Raw genomic sequence first — 15,484 nt, 5'->3', positions numbered from 1 at the left:
ATAACTGACAATTTTGCATTCATTTTATACAAGGGTCTAAATGTATACCACCAGTTTCTTTGCTGGTGGCCTGGAGTAAGTTACATGGCCCTCCATGCATTACAGAATGGCCACCCTACCTCAGCAGACAGTTGTAAAGAAAATCCCTCAGTAACAAAAAGCAGCTCCCTGAAGTGTAAATTCAGATGACTCTTCGTGCTCTTCCTTGCATCTCTTAAGGACTCTTGGGAAAGCCTGCAGTTTCTCCTCATCCTCACTAGTTCTTATTCCACTCCACAGGGGACTGACGAATGTCCTTAGATGTCACTAATTCATAAGAAAAGCCATGCCCAGATTGCTTACTGTGTATGTGAATATATAAGAAGTCTGTCAGTTTAGCTTCTCTCATATTGTTCAGCCCTTTGGGTTAAAGTAAGGAGGACCACTTTTACCACTTCTGTGCTCAGAGACAGTAATTGCCTTCTGACCTTGGTATACAGTATTGTGTCTTCTCTTCCTAGTCACTGTACTGCTAAAGTCTTTGGGATCCTATGGGAGTCATAATGCCTACCTTCAGCAAGAAAGCAGAAAGGTTTGAGATCATCTTGGCCCTCTTGTGATGCCTAATCCTCAGTGAGCAAGCTGTGTGACTGTTATGACTAGCAATCACTTTCATTGCACACTGGGGATCCATATCAAAGAGATGGAAGGATGGGGAGGGTAATTTGTAAAGACCTGAGAGCCTGAAAGGTATTCTTGAGAGGTTATTTAAACAGCCAGACTATGCCCAAAGAACACTGTGGTTTAGTAGGTTGTGGGATGGGATGAACTGTATGTGTTTTGTGAGGAACTGGAAAACAGGCAAGATAGAAAATAGCCTGTGAGACTGGAAAACATTGATGATTATAAGCTGCATGTCAGCACATAAAATACTCATACTCTACTAGAAATTTACAACTCCAAAGTAAATATGCCGTCACTTTACATGGATGTAACAATTAGATATTACGTTCTGTAGTGTTAATGAAAGATTATTCACGGGGCATGTTTTTGGCTCCACAGGACCCAGTGGTAACAGGCCCCTTGCCTTTTCCTGAAAGTGGCACCTTGACACTGAAGCAAGACTTCCCTATTCCATCAGTCTTCTTGATCCACGTCTGTTCAAGACCCAGTTCAGTTCCTGATCAAGTATGTGTTGTATTCTGTCATCACAAGCCAAATTAGGAACTGCTTCCTTCTTAAAATCTCATTAAGGAGGGCTAGACTAGCATTTGGGCCCATTATAGATTAGAAGTACTGTGATACATTCAGTAAATAAGCAGTTATCCTCTCCTTTGATAAACAGGCTATCCAAGGCATAATTCAAGATAAAGCATTTCCACAGAAGTGATAGGAGCCATCACTGCAATAAATGCGAGTTTTACAGATGGTGGGAAAATATAATGCAGTAATGCAGTTTTGTTTTTTTTTTTTAATTATATGATGTGCTGCCAGTTTTGACAACAGCTCCCCAGTTAATAATTTAGAGCTAAAAATAAACTGAAATAATGATGTCTTAGATTAGATATCTGCTTCTGCTTGTTCAGTCCCAAATGATAAAAATGTTCATAGTGGTTCCAGAGTCTCTGAAAGTCTTGCGAAAGTTTTAGAGGTTGGAGATCTCTACACTGCAAAGTCACAGAGCCAGGAATTTTAGTTTGTTTTTTTTCCCCAGTCTTAATGGAAAGAGTTAAACTCAGTAAGGTAGGGTGTGCACAGAACATATGACCTAGCTGTTTGGTTTGTGCAGCTTTCTTACGTGGACATTTGTCTTTAAATAGGTGACTGGTGTTCGTTTCTTCCCTCTCACAAAGGGGCAGGTTGTTGTGCTGTGGGATGATGGCTGTGTAAATTCAAAGTAAGTGACTTATCAGGTAGATACAACCAACATGTGAACTGCTAAGTTGACACTGGTCCTAGAGATTCACTTTTTAATGACTACTTGCTCCTTGAGTGATACTACATTGCATTTCCCTGACAAAATGAAGTGCCAGACTCCCATGCAGTGTTTACAGGGAAAACGTTGTCTGTGCAGGAAGACCTACCTACTACTCATGAGTAGCCAGTGACATTTTCGAGAGGTACTTCTTCAACTTAGCAGACAGGAAGATCCATGATAAAAGTTGCTATATCAGCAGTAAGTGCCTAAGTGGAATCATCCTTAGTGGGTACAGGCTGGAATAGAAAACTTTCTATTTCTTACTACAGCAAGCTGTACTAGAGTAGAAACTCTCTGAAGATGAACTATCAGAAGTGGTCTGAGATAGATCCACTTTTCCTCAGGAAGCAATGACATTGCCAGTCTAGATACTTCAGCTTTGTTTCTGTGATCGAGATCTGATAATTTCACGTATTGTAAGTTATTTTTACTGACTTGTCTAGTTCTCTTTTTCTAGGTGTATAAAGACATTTGAAGTTGAGTTCTCACCAAATGGAAAAGTCTACAAGAGGATTAATACCAAAGACACAATATTCACTCTGTATGTCTACAGTCCAGGTAAAGTCATAATACACATATAGTATTATGTGTCATGTTAATAGCTCCACTCATAAATGTCTGAAAATTCAATTAATAAGAACCAAAAATATGTAATTTGATAGTGTACACATTCCCATCACAAATAAGAGCATATCCTTTTCCGTAGAACTGCATACTTTGTAAAAGCCTTATTGTAAAATTTAGCATTTATTGGAAAAAAAAAAAAAAAAGCAACAGTTATGAGGACATTACTAAGAACATTGCCATGAATAAATTCTTTGTCACAGAAATCAGAATCAGCCAGACAAAGGCCTGGTGTGCTCTCTAGAAGGAAAAACAGCTCCTTCGTCACTATTCCTAGCTGATGTAGAGGCATACAAAAATGAGATCAAAAAAACTTGCTCCACATGACCAGAGTCTGGCATTGTATTGATTGTTTTGGTAGTAGGCTAAAAGCAAGAAAAGTCTGAAGTCTAGGCTCAATCCCACTGGCCTTGAATCAGCTTAAGTGTGTGGCAAATACAGTTTATACAGTCCTCTTGGCATAGGGTGATAGGAGCAAGCAGCTTTGGTTACGCTTGTTTTGCACCAATGAGTTTTGAGGTGTTAAACTGCCCAAGGACTTCACTTCAACACACAGATAGGCGTGATTTCACATCCACCTTTTGAGAAGAGTTGATTGGCATGCATTTATTGCGTTCTGAGCTAGAACATAGAAAGTTTGCACTTCTGCTCTTCTCCTGGTCATCTGTCCTGAGCTTACACCCTTCTATGATTTGACAAGCTATTGAGGTTCCCACTCTTTAAGAACTAAAGATGTCCTTTCATCAGTCAATTTGTTCTAGCTTTCTGAATACCTAACCAATGTGAGATGCATCTCTTTGCTCTTTCCTAGAGCTTTCTTTTCAGATATAACTAGCTGCATAAGTTTTAGATGTTTCACACTAGAAAGAAGTGAAGCTCATCTTTGCCAACAGATGTCTTGCCTGAAAATGATACTGATAAACTGCAAGTCAGAGAAGCTTTTGCTGGAAATAGAAGCTTATTATAGCCTGGGAAAGTCTTAGTATCAACAGTGGGCACACAATAAAGTTCTAAGTCATGATGTATTATTGCAACAGGAAGGCTGCCCTGGTAACAAAAAACTGTAAATCAATCATGGCTAAGGCAAACCTCTGAGATTAGAATCAGTTATTATCTAGTGCTGCTCATCTGGGGAACATACCATATTTACTTGTTTGTGTAAAAAAACAAACAACCGACCTTGAAAAAATTCCCAAATCTTTGCAGCTTTTATTGTTATATATTTCACACTCATTATTTCCACTTTTATTTTTATTTTTTTTTTATCTTAAGGAAAAGAAAAAATACTAAAGCTCAGATGTAAGTCAAGTAAATAGATTAGAAAAAGCATTTATATTGTTTGTGAAATCGAAGTCTACTAGTGAAGGCTGTTTTTTTTGTGCTAGATAGAGAATGAAAGCTAACAGAGCTGCAGAACAGCAACTCACATACCTTTGGAGAAAGCCGTCCCACTACTGGAGGTGAACAGAGGGTTTTCAGTCAGCTTGCATAATCGTTGTTGTCCTTTGTTGATCCTGTCCGCATATAACCTGTCCCAAGCACACAACAATAGGCAGAATTCAAGTCAGAAAAAAGGAAAACATTTAGAGATGTCCTAGCCTTCTTCTGTAAGGGCTGCTGGGAAGGCAGTCCTGTGCTGTACTCACACATCCTAATACGAAGAGAGGAAGTGCTCGGTGCTAATGAAAATAAGAACTAGCATTTGGCCCTGAGGATTTTATATGCCTTTTTAGTCGGGCAGGTACAGGTGCACTTATGTAGCGTGCACAACACAATTAACTGCTTCCCCAGTCCATTCCACAAACCTACATTTTATCGAAGTACTGCCTGCTCCACATCCTCCAAGCACCACCGGTGTCAGCCTTTCACATTGACCATTTCTAACCTTTTCATTTGCAGGAAGCTCAGTCTCCGGCTTTTACAGAGTGCGCGCTATTGACTACTGGGGAAAGGCAGGCCTGTCCTCTGTTCCTGTGGAGTATGTTGAAGCTCTCAAGTGACTCTGAAGAGTGGTGCCTGGTTTGTTGACTGAGTGGTGTATGCTTCCTGCAAATGACAACTCCCCAGAAAAGTAAACTCCTCCCAAGCTAAGGGGGGAGTATAGGAAGAATGAAAGCAAGTTAGGAATGCAAGTTAGAAGCAACTGCCCCTATTAACTCTTCAGAGCTCAAAGACAGTGTTATCAAACAACCACTGCTGACAACAATTACAGGACTGGCATTCAGTTTTGTAACCAGAAATTATTATTTGCTATTTTACACCAATCTAATGTGCAGAACAGCTGAATATTTATGAAGACCAAAAACTGCAAAAGGAGCAATCCCATCACTTCACTGTATGAGCGAGGATGGCAGTAAAAGCACAAGGAGTACCTGTCTGAGAGTGAGCTGCCTGTTTCAGCTGCTTGGCTATCTTGACATACCAAGTAATGGAAAAGCACACAGCAACCAGACTTTCACATCCAGATCATGAAGTGAAGGGTCCTGTCTTTCCCACCGTTAATCATACGTGTTCCTGAGGGTTGTTTCAGAGCAATTCCACTGTCTTTAGATGTATGAGGTTCTCACAAAGGAAGTTATTGCCTTTAAGACTACATTGCACCTGCTGCTCTATGCCTTTGCCTAAGTCACCTTCTTGCCTTTGTGGAGGTCTTTGTGTTTGTACAGACCATCCGTTTCTGCCTTTTTAGGGTGAAGACTCAAGCTTCAAAAGTTTCTCTTCCTCTCCATTCCACTCTTACATAATCTCACTTCAGGTAACATCTCTCCCCATTATGTTTCCCTTCTAGAGTTTTATGCTTAGATTGTAAAGGAGCTGCAGCTTGGCTTTGGATTCCCAGGAAAGTTAAAATGCTGGTTCAAGCCTTCTGTGTTACAGCATAACATACAATTGCATTTAACAGAGGACTGCAACTGACAACTAGCCAGGAAACTAATCAAGAACAGTTTGAATTTCCATATTCCAGAAACCACATGCTACAGTGCGTTATTGCTCCAGATAATGAGCTGCAGAACACCTCTGGCTGTCCTTGCAAATGCCAAACACTTTATGCAACAACAAAGTTCCTTGAAATTGCAGGGGTGTTTTTTTTAGTCACCCCTCTTCACAGCCAGCACAGTTTGAACTGTGCCTTTAAAATGCTTGTAGAGGGAAGGATAATGCCAGTGAAAACAGCTGGAGTGTTTTCCATTAGAGGAGCAACTTTGTCACACAAACATCTCCCCTGCTGCTCACTTTGGCTGACGTCAAACACCTCACCAGACTCACAACAAAGCTTGCATTTTTGTTGAAAAACAGACCAAAAAAAAACACCCCAAAAAAACAAAACAAAAGAAACTCCAACAAGTTTGCACAGTAGGAGATAGCTAAACTATCTAAAATGGCCACACATTTACAACATGGGAAAGAAATGTACACAAAAAGTTGGTGTATATCCAGTGAAACTTTCTAGTTACTTGTTCATGTGCTTATACCAAAAGTTAGCCTTAAAAGATCCATTTGATCTCAGAATTCAGGTGAAATATTTCTTTCCTCACTTAAGTTTGACTGAGGAGTGATCGTTACATCCAATCTGCCAATTCCTCACTTATAAAGACTTGCACAGAACAGAAAAAAAACCATCAGGGCCTTCTTAGCTGACAACTTTACCAGTTTCAAAAAAGCATCAGTGAGAAGTTCTGCCAGAATGGGGATAGTAAAAATGCATTTTAACATTGTTACAACTAGATCCAAGTGAAGAATCTGAAAATGAAGGTAAGTAGATCCACTAGTTAAGGTACAGAATTTGCCAGTATGATGTGGAACCACTGAGAAAACAGCTTTTAGAAATAAATTTAAGTATGGATAGTGCATCTGAAGCAGGGAAGATATAGCAGCATGAGAGGACAGTTAACCTTATTAGGACATCGTATTTATGTAGTCTTACTCTGTGATTTCCTGCACGGGCAACTACTGCATGTAGCGGTTGTTTTCAATGCAAGGACTATGCAGTAGTTATAAAAATTGTATTTACAAAAGCAGACCTGAGAATATTGTAGATGCAGGTAGAATCTATTCTGTCAGGTCCAACTTCAGCCACCAACTTCAACTTGAAGATCTGTCACTAGAATCCTCTTTTAGTTCTCCTACACTGAGCATCATCCAAAGTGCGAATGGTGCTTTTTCAAATATTTCACCGGCACTGGCAACATGGAAAACAGTTGACCAAAAATGATGCAGTAACTGTTCAGAAACAAGTTTTACATATTCAGCAAGATTTATTTATTTTTCTACTACTTCTTTGTTGCTTTAGTATAAACTTCCTCCTTTAATCAGTGAGCAAGTCTAAATATCTGTAATAGAGGAGAGAAAGTTTCTAGGCTGGAACTTGTTTCCAGCAACGTATGAACTTGCTGCTCTGGTCTTTTCTGTATTTTAATGACTACAAAATCTGTTACTTAGTACTTGAAACATGAGTTTTCTATGACTGTTTGCCACTGATTGTCTCATAGGGCTTCCAACATAGGGCTTCTTGCTTAATTGTTCATTTCTACCACCTCCTCCTTTACTGGGACAGCAGTTCCCCCAGCACTTTAAGCTTTTATAAGTGCTGGATGTGCATAGTGGTAAGGGGGGAGTAGCAGGTACTCAGTGATTTTTGTAGCATCTGAGCCAAAGCAGCACTGCAGAGTACCCAGCTAGGTCTTTTGCTGGTTGAGCAATACAAATAAGAAAATCTAATTGCAACCTCAAGATGAGATGGTGTTCTTTTCAACAAGCGAAAGCTTCTGGAATTGTTTTGCAGTTGTTTGTTAAAATGAATACAAAGGAAAAGGCTTTCAAGGGGATACTTTATGTTGTTTAATTGTGTTTTCGTTACCATCTTTTGTGCTACACAATAAAATCAGTTTTTCATCTCTGGTATGAATCCTGTTAAAACAAGATGCAATCACTGTGCTCTGAAAGCTGCTCAGAAGTCTTATGTCAGCAGTTAATTGTGAAGCATTGCTGCTGTTCTCAGGGTACAGGAGACTGACTGGTGTGAGTTCCAACCTTATATAGAACTGAAGTGAGAATGACATCTGACCAAAAAAAATGTCAAGGCTGAAGTAGGGCTTTAGACACATAGATTGTCTCAGCTACAGGTTAGGACACTTCTGTAGGCTAAGGAAAACTAGTTTAACATGTTACGATATTCTACCATCAGATCTCAGGACTTGGTGTGAGGAGGTGCACTGGCATATGAAGGACAAGATCCTTGCAGCATTCCTCCTGCTGTTGCACAATCTCAGCCTTTCTGCCAGCACCAAAGGACCTTCTGAGGACAAAACAACAGTCCTTTTCATTTATAAACAGCTTTTTCTATTCTCTTGTTAGTGGAAGGTTTGTGCAGAACAGGAATGACTTGGGATCTGTATACCCATTTTGGAGCAAGGAATAATAGACTGATTTCCATCAGCCTGCTGAAACAGCAGGCAAAAGTGTGTCTGCCTATGGACATACACTGAACGTCAGATGTTGAACCCAGTAGAGTGAGAGAACTTTGGTTTGGAGCAGAATACACTTGTTACTGCCTAACTCACTTTACCTAGCCTGTTACAGTCTGAGAATTCAGTGGAGAGAAATAGACGAGCTAATTAGCTCACATCCATGTGTTTATTAACTCATCAGATCATACAGTAAGGGCCTGCAGGTGATCCTGATGTATTCTCTCAGGCTCCTGGCACATGTGTAACTGTGGTATAATCTCCCAGAGTCACCACTGTCCTCCTTGCCTTCCTGGAAGCACAGTCTTTTGTGACATAGGAAGGATTTTACTGCCTAACTCTTACAGACAGACTGTGCCTAGCGCAGTAAGGAGGTGCTTGGCCCTGCATCTGGATTGTGCTTGCTAGAATGCCCACCCACCTTGGTGTGTTATAGCTGCAGATAATTTAAAATCCCACCTCTCTGTGACTGATAGTTTGGTCTGAATGCCTTGGCCAAAGGTCAGGCTCCTTCATCTAGGGGCTTGTGTTGTCTAATCAGCTGTGATACGAGTCCTAAGTTCACAGAACTCCACCCCGATACTTCCTCATGGAACTGATGGACAAGTGGTGAACATAAATTGATTCACTGACCTTGCACTTTGTCCAGCACAAAAGACTGGACTGTATTAACACTCAATAGTCTCTCATCTGCATGGTTTTCCTTTTGCATTATATGCGGCTCTTCTGCTTCTGACCTAAACTTTAGATGGTTCATCATCTTCCTTCCTTTGAAGATAGCTATCCTAGACCACAAAAGCAAGGAACACCTTAATACCATAGTTTCTTTGCTGAGAGGCTTTACAGTGCTTCCTGGGAAAAGAAAGCCTGAGAGATTCCCCTGCATCCTGAGGATCATGTGTCTGGCCCGGGGGAAATGTCTTCTTTAGTTAGCGCTTTGTGTGTTCCTCCTGCAGATACAGTGGATGGTGTTTATGGCTACTGTAAGATAGTGCATGTCACAGAAGCTGTTTTGTGATGTGGTGCTCTGAGGCATTTCTGTATTTCAACCAGGTACCACAGACCTAACACAGGGCTCAGGAGTGAGGGCTGTCCAGCTTGGTATTACCTGTGTCCTTGTGTTGCTGGCAAACTGCAGGGTTCATCATGGTGTGGGGTGTGTTCTGTTCTGGTAGTTTTATTCATAGGAACATTCCAGGTGAATTTGATTGCACTAAGGAATGTGGAAATTGTCAAAAATGCTGAATGCTGATTCAGTTTACCCTTTTTCTACAAGGAGTTGTCTAGATAGATATTATTTTTTGTTCTTTCATCAATGAAAAGCTTGGCCACAAAATGTGCCGGCTATGTACTTCTCAGAGGTACCTGCCTGCCCAGAGACTGCATAGGAAGGCAGTGAGGAGTAAGTTATTTTCTGTGTCATTGGAAACACAAGTACCTGCTCACTTAAAGCAGTGGCCCAGTGCTACGGAAAGAAACGTTTGCTTGGCTTCACTCTAGAGTTGGGGTCTACTCAGAAATACTACTTCTCTATTAATTAGTTCCAGAAATAATGTTAAGACATTACCAGGCAGTGAGGATCAAGCCCTGCTGGCCCTGTGCAGGGCTGTGTCCGCCCACCCTGGTCTCCTGCCTTCCCAGTGAGCTGACCCGCTTCTACTGCTCCCCAGCGGCATGCAACAGGAAGCACTGATAGATGGGTTTTTAAAAAACTTTTATTGACAAATGCCACATTAGGTATTACCTCGAAAATTCAGATACCACTACTGTACTGCACACGGTTTACAAAATCCCCAACATTTTCATGTGTTTTTCAGAGAAAACACACTACTATGATTTATTAGCTGAGTGGCAGCTTCAGTACCAAGAGGTCTGGCTTCTGTGCTCAGGGATAGAATGAGAAATGTACTCTTAGCAGGCTCCTGCAAAGAAAGAAAAGGAAACATCAGCCCGGGTAAGTGAATCTGCCACCAGCCTTAGTCTTTAGTGAAACTGGAGACTACTACTGATTCACAGAACACGATTAGGACAGGTCATGTCACTCTGTACCAGTTCTCCCAACCTTTGCTAGTCCCCAATGACTGAGTTTTATCCCTGTGAACACCTTAGGATGATCCCATGAATATGAAGGGGCAGAGGGCAGGGATGCCCAACCATCCCCATAACCAGGTGTGATGTCAGTGCTTGCTCTACCTTTTCCTGTACAGCAGTGCAGAACACCCAAATCAGGTTCTCTCGTCTGGCTTAGTACAGGGCCAATCCCCAGGCAACGTACTATGTGTAAAGGGTGGCCACCAAGAAGAGACATTTTTGCACCCTGCATAGCTGTAGAAATTAATCTTCCTACCACACGGACAGCTGGAAGATCAAATTCTGTGGCTCCAGGAAAACAAAAATGTCCTCAAAACAGGCCTTAGATATGCTCTGCTAGTGTGTGTGTGGAGCAGCTGCTAACTCACTGCCAGCAGACACAGCCAGAACTGCTGCTCACAGCCCCTCGCTGCTGCTGTTCAGACAGCACAGAACACAAAATGAGCTAAGGAGAGGAGCATGTCACTCCTTGGAGGTAGTTCTTCCTCCTTTTCCTCTTGGATGATGCACAAACATGAAGTAAGATGCTGTTACTCAGGTGGCCAAGCCAACCATTTCCAACTATCAGGTTGCTGTACTCCAACCTATCTGATAGGGAGGAGCTGGTCCCCTTTTGTAGTGTGTCAGCATCAGCACACAAGGGGAAACTTAGGGCCGTGGAACAGGGTCTCTACCTGCTGTGGACTTGCCCTTTGCAGCTGTTTTCTTATAAAGTTAAAAACTTATAAGCAATTATAGCTTGGCTCGCTGTGGCTTGGCCACACTGGCTGTAGATGTGGTCACCTCCCCCTGCAAGCTGCCTGTGCAGCCATTTCTCTGTGAGCTGGCTTGAGGTACCTGACTGCAGCACAGGCTGGAACTGGCCAGACATGCAGATCTCCTCCTGCTTCTGGCGCACGATGCGCTGGATGGCAGGGGGCAGACCACGGGGATTGCGAGAGAAGATCAGGGAGTAGCCATCATCGCAGGAGCCGTCCTCCTTCAGGCTGCGGCAGGCGTAAGTAATGGCATAGTTATCATAGTCGGTGTCAATCACCCAGTAGTTGTCCCCTGAAACGCAGAGCACGTGTTTGTCACTGTAGGCATGGTAGACTGATGGCAGACTGGGCTGTGCAGCAGAGGCCAAGCTTCAGCAGAGGGCTGCACAGCCTCCTGCAAGACTGAGAGTCCCCCACCCCCAGCAGGTCTCCACCTGTGAGGTGAAGAACTGGGGCAGACATAGTGCAGCCTGAGCTGTGGTTCACAAATGCACAAATCCAGGCAGCAGTAAGCTCTAGGCAGCACAGGAAGGAGGCAGGAAGAGGCACTCACCACCACTGGACAGATAGCTCGCCAGGCCCTGGTACGTCATGTACATCTTTGCAGGAGTGGTCGGGTCTGGCACTGTGTACTGAGCAGCCATGTCAGCACAGATTACCCAGAACCTGCAATGAGACCCACAGGACTGATGGTGAGACACTGGGTGAGCCCCACTGAGGACTGGGTGAGCACCAGGCCAGGTTCAGCTCAACAGACACAGCCATACCTACTGCAAAGTTAGTCTGCTATTAAACACAGTGAGTTTGTAGCTCTACCAGTGCCAATGCCTGGCTGCTCTGCTATGGCCCCAGTATCTACAGAGCTGCCATGCTGAGGCTAGGCCAGACTCCAACTCTTCTGCTGGGAGCTAGCTCTACTCTCCTTCCACCTTCCTTGTTCTGTTGGCACAGGGATGCATGGAACAAGCACAGAGAGCCTCTGCTGGCCAAACCAGTCAGAATCCTTCACCCAGACAATGGAGGCCTTGTAACTACCAGGGCAGACAGTCTTCTTTGTCCTCTTCCTCTAATGGCCCTTATTCATACCTGCTTGCTTTGTACCTCCCCACAGTATGGTTCTCCACTCACTTTCCACGGGATGTATTTCCTTGTTATGCTGCCTTTACAGAAAGAAATTCCTGGCAGCCTTTATATCCCACCTTGTCTCTGAAGAGCCCACTCAGGAATCTTCCCACCCAACTGCACGGCATGCCTGCAAAGCTTCCTTCAGACTGCTTCAAATAGCCCAGGGTGCCCTGCTATTAGAACTAAGGACTGCAGCCACCTACTCTGCTCTCTTACTCATGCAGTATTCAGTAGCTGATGCAGAACAGAACTAGCACTGGCCTGCTGGAAGCCCCAGACTTTTCCACATGCAGAAAGCTATTTAATCCCTACATATACTGTGACCCCTTACAGTAACCATGACTGACAAGCAGAGCTCTTAAGGTTCTTCCCATCTGTCTGTTCAGGCACCATAGTGGTACCCAAGAGCGAACTGAGCATTTTCCTCAGAAGCCAGTTTAAAGCCATGTTGAATGATCAGCAAGAGCAGTGCTTGCTTATGCTCATTTCCTTCCCTTGAACCTCTGTGAAATCAACAATGTTGTGCACTCATCTGCCTGCAGGCTTGCTAGCTCTTTTCTCTTGGCTGCAGTTCACTTAACTGTTTCATATTCAAGACTGGGCTTTATAATTGAACTGGAGCTTATGCAGTTGTTTTTTGATGCATCCAGACCAGAGCCAGGGTGAGAACTAACCCAGACTCAGAAGTCCAACCATTTATGTATTGGCTTGATCAGTCTTGCTTTTTGGACAAAGACAGCCTGGTTGCGTAGTGCACCCAGGACAGATCACCATCCATGCCCCCACCTTGAGTACCTCATAACAGCTGCTGGAGCTAGAAATTAAGAAAGCTCACCCAAAAAGCTTCACCCGGCCCTTGGAAGATGCTGTCATTGTGCCATCTTCCTCAACGGTGTATTCAGCAGAGATGTTATCCTGAAGGAAAAGGCCTTCTGGATCCTTCTTGGCCAAGGCATACCATTTCCCTGCATACTAAATTGAAAGATTATTACTATATAGATTATTTACCACTGCAAGGTTAGCACAAAAGCATTTCTATAAACACAGTGCTCTTCTGGCTACTGATTGCTTTGCCTGTGGAGAATGTAAGCCGTATGGGTACATCCCGAGCAGGTCCTGCTCTGCTGTGTGGTAAACCCTTGTCTCATGCCCTGAGAAATGGGTCTTGCTGCTCTGCATTTCTGTCTGCATTTCCTCTATCATTTGAGACATGCTTGACAAAGTGACTCAACTCTGAGCTTCTCCTGCCCTGTAATGCCTGATGTGAATCCAGTTACTGTTTAGCAACCAGCTGTTCCATGGAAGATGACCATAAAAATAAAGAAATGCAGTCACAAAGACACCAGCAACCTGTCTGGAGTCACCCTGGTGGCTGCTAAGGGCCAAAGCTGGTCTCAAACAGTGCCAAGGGTCTACCCTGCAGAGCAGGAGGTGATACAGAGAGGAAATGATGTGCTGGGGCAGACAAGCAACTGGGCAGGGTGTGGGAGGAGTGAGATTAAGAAGAAAATTCCTAAAAAAACCCACGGAGTTTTCACGAGTGCAAAAGCAATATCTAGTAAAATGAAATAAGATGTAAGCAGGTCAGTGAAAGGCAGAAAAGTCCTCAGAAGTTAACACTGCCCATGAAAACAATGTCCATGGGAAAACCAGGGAAAGCTGAATTTAGCTGTGTTAAATTTGATTGAGGTCTGAGCTGAATTTCAGCCTACAAAGGCTGGGTGTAACAGTGTGACATCCCTGACTTGTGGGGCCAGCTTTTCCATAACACTCAGGAGGTTAAGCAGTAACAAGGCAAGCAAACTGTAGAAGCAGCATTTGAGAGACAGTGTGTGAAAGAAGTTAACTTCTTGGTGAGGAACCCGTTTAGCAACCTTTAAGTTGGAAAACGAGTTCATATAGTAAATCTTCTTCACACATACTCAAGATGAAGTAACCATAATTACCCTTTTTGGATCAAAATTATCTTTCACGGAGAAAGAGTCCACTGCACAGGTCTGAGCTAGGCTATATTCAACCGTGGAGAAGATTGATGCCAGGAAAACGTATTGTGCATATTTCATTCTGCAAGACAAAAGCAAATGTGCAGAGGTTTATTTCATGCAATAAATGTGGATAGCTAATGCTATGCCTACAGAAATATCCTGCTATATTTATAGCTCCTAATTTTAAAGATAGTTTTCTTCAACATTCAGTACTGTACTGTTTTGTGCATTGAGAAACTTGGGTCATTGTGGTGCCTGATTCCAGCCAAGTCTCCATTGGCAATTGCTTTGCAAGAGAATTTTGCTTGACAGCAGTAGCACTGCAGAGAATAACAGTCTGATGAATTCTGGCATAGCATTGTAGGATGGAAAGATGTTATTTCAGAGTGTCCATGTCACGCTGAAAACAGCAAAGCTGTGTTCATTATGACCAACTCTTGTCAGTGAATCAGGGTCCTCCTAGAAAAATACCTTCTAGGATTGTTTAACCTTACATCATTTCCCCTAAAAACATAACAAAGAGTACTCCATTTCTAGAAGCTTGATCTGCTGTGAAAGCACAGCTACCAGATGGCTATGGATGTATTAATTTCCCACTCTCACCTGTACTTCTGTATATTTGTTCTGCACACTTTGGAAAGGGAGAACAACTACACATACTTTCTTGCAGAGTACTTGATCCTGAGTACCTGTTCTCATGCCCAGAAAAAAACACAGCTACCTGTAGCTTACCTTCAGCATCCAAACACAGCTACCAACCCAACCCACGTCTTCCAGACACCCCAGCAGCTACTCTGTTCCCTGCTGTGCAAGCTGCTCTTTCCTACTGCAAGATCTGCTGATCTGTCCCACCTCTGCTGAATAGACACCTACCTGTTGGATAGAGGTGCTGGAGATCCCTGAGACTACTCTGCTTCAGTCTTTGGGCTGCAGTCAGCAGGAGGGTTTTGTGTCAATCGCCCTCCAGCTGCCTTTAAATAACGAATCTGCAAAGTCACTAATTGGTTATTTTTGCTCGTGTGCCTGAATAAAACACTTAATCTGGATAATCCATTATGTAAAAACCAACTGTAATCCTCACACTGGTGTGTCTGACTGCTATCCTAATACAAACACAGCTTTTACATAATGGAAAAAAGCTGTCCAGAAAGCTAATAACTTTGCTGATGTGATTGTACCACACCTTTGTCTCATTGAGGTCTTCCTGCTTCTTACACGTGTTAGGAGAATAAGCACTGAGTGTTAATCACAAACTCATGGACCATACATATTCATCTGCACAGGCACGTGTTCGTGTTTGATTACTTGCTTGGAGAAGTTATATTTTTAGCACTTCCAATATCTGCATTATCAAATGAAGATGATCTGTCCAGGAGTAGACAGACATTATGCATTGTCTGCTAAAATGAAACCCTCTAAGAAAAAAAAATTAAAATTAAAATTTTAAAAAAATTAAAAAAAAAAAAAGATAAGGATTTT

General features: G+C 42.8%; 3 protein-coding genes across 17 annotated transcripts in view; 1 reads left to right on the top strand and 2 right to left on the bottom strand.

The window, feature by feature from the left end:
* Positions 1-4,607, bottom strand: part of SLC26A1 (solute carrier family 26 member 1) — a 37,205-nt gene extending 32,598 nt beyond the window's left edge. For 9 of the 13 annotated variants that reach the window (XM_085530296.1, XM_085530287.1, XM_085530295.1 and 6 more), the window contains exons 1-2: positions 4,467-4,607; positions 4,013-4,110 (exon numbers count right to left, since the gene is read on the bottom strand). Coding sequence is in view for 2 of the 13 variants with exons in the window: in XM_015849561.3 (XP_015705047.2) it covers positions 4,013-4,110; positions 4,467-4,474 (106 nt within the window). In the remaining 11 variants the exon portion in view is untranslated. Of the gene's footprint in view, positions 1-4,012; positions 4,111-4,390 lie in introns of those variants that run through there. The other 4 variants (XM_085530286.1, XM_085530291.1, XM_015849560.3 and 1 more) reach the window with 2 other exon arrangements.
* IDUA (alpha-L-iduronidase) overlaps positions 1-7,487 on the top strand; it is a 48,293-nt gene extending 40,806 nt beyond the window's left edge. For all 3 annotated transcript variants that reach the window (XM_015849569.3, XM_085530297.1, XM_015849572.3), the window contains 4 exons: positions 1,042-1,167; positions 1,800-1,876; positions 2,415-2,515; positions 4,481-7,487. In XM_015849569.3, the coding sequence (XP_015705055.2) occupies positions 1,042-1,167; positions 1,800-1,876; positions 2,415-2,515; positions 4,481-4,581 (405 nt within the window). In that variant the 3' untranslated portion in view covers positions 4,582-7,487. The remainder of the gene's footprint in view (positions 1-1,041; positions 1,168-1,799; positions 1,877-2,414; positions 2,516-4,480) is intronic.
* A 2,256-nt stretch (positions 7,488-9,743) lies between these two features.
* LOC107306404 (purpurin) lies at positions 9,744-14,956 on the bottom strand. The gene is made up of 6 exons (XM_015849525.3): positions 14,879-14,956; positions 13,967-14,084; positions 12,856-12,992; positions 11,449-11,561; positions 10,975-11,187; positions 9,744-9,968 (listed from the first exon to the last, which is right to left on the bottom strand). The coding sequence occupies exons 2-6, from the start codon at positions 14,081-14,083 to the stop codon at positions 9,958-9,960; spliced, it is 591 nt and encodes a 196-aa protein (XP_015705011.1). The 5' UTR covers position 14,084; positions 14,879-14,956; the 3' UTR covers positions 9,744-9,957.
* Between the last annotated feature and the right edge of the window lie 528 nt (positions 14,957-15,484).

The sequence above is a fragment of the Coturnix japonica genome, chromosome Z (assembly GCF_054131305.1).
Source record: "Coturnix japonica strain WE chromosome Z, WE-NBRP24, whole genome shotgun sequence".
Lineage (NCBI taxonomy): Eukaryota > Metazoa > Chordata > Aves > Galliformes > Phasianidae > Coturnix > Coturnix japonica.
Note: the sequence above shows the minus strand (reverse complement) of the source record. Positions and strands in the feature narration are given on the sequence as shown.

Excerpts from the sequence above, each read along its gene's own strand:
- LOC107306404 (XM_015849525.3), bottom strand. The coding sequence starts at position 14,083 with ATGAAATATGCACAATACGTTTTCCTGGCATCAATCTTCTCCACGGTT. Across the intron at positions 12,993-13,966 it reads ATAATTTTGATCCAAAAAGG|TATGCAGGGAAATGGTATGC; the intron begins GTAATTATGGTT and ends CTTTCAATTTAG. Across the intron at positions 11,188-11,448 it reads GAGCTATCTGTCCAGTGGTG|GGGACAACTACTGGGTGATT; the intron begins GTGAGTGCCTCT and ends TCTGCGTTTCAG.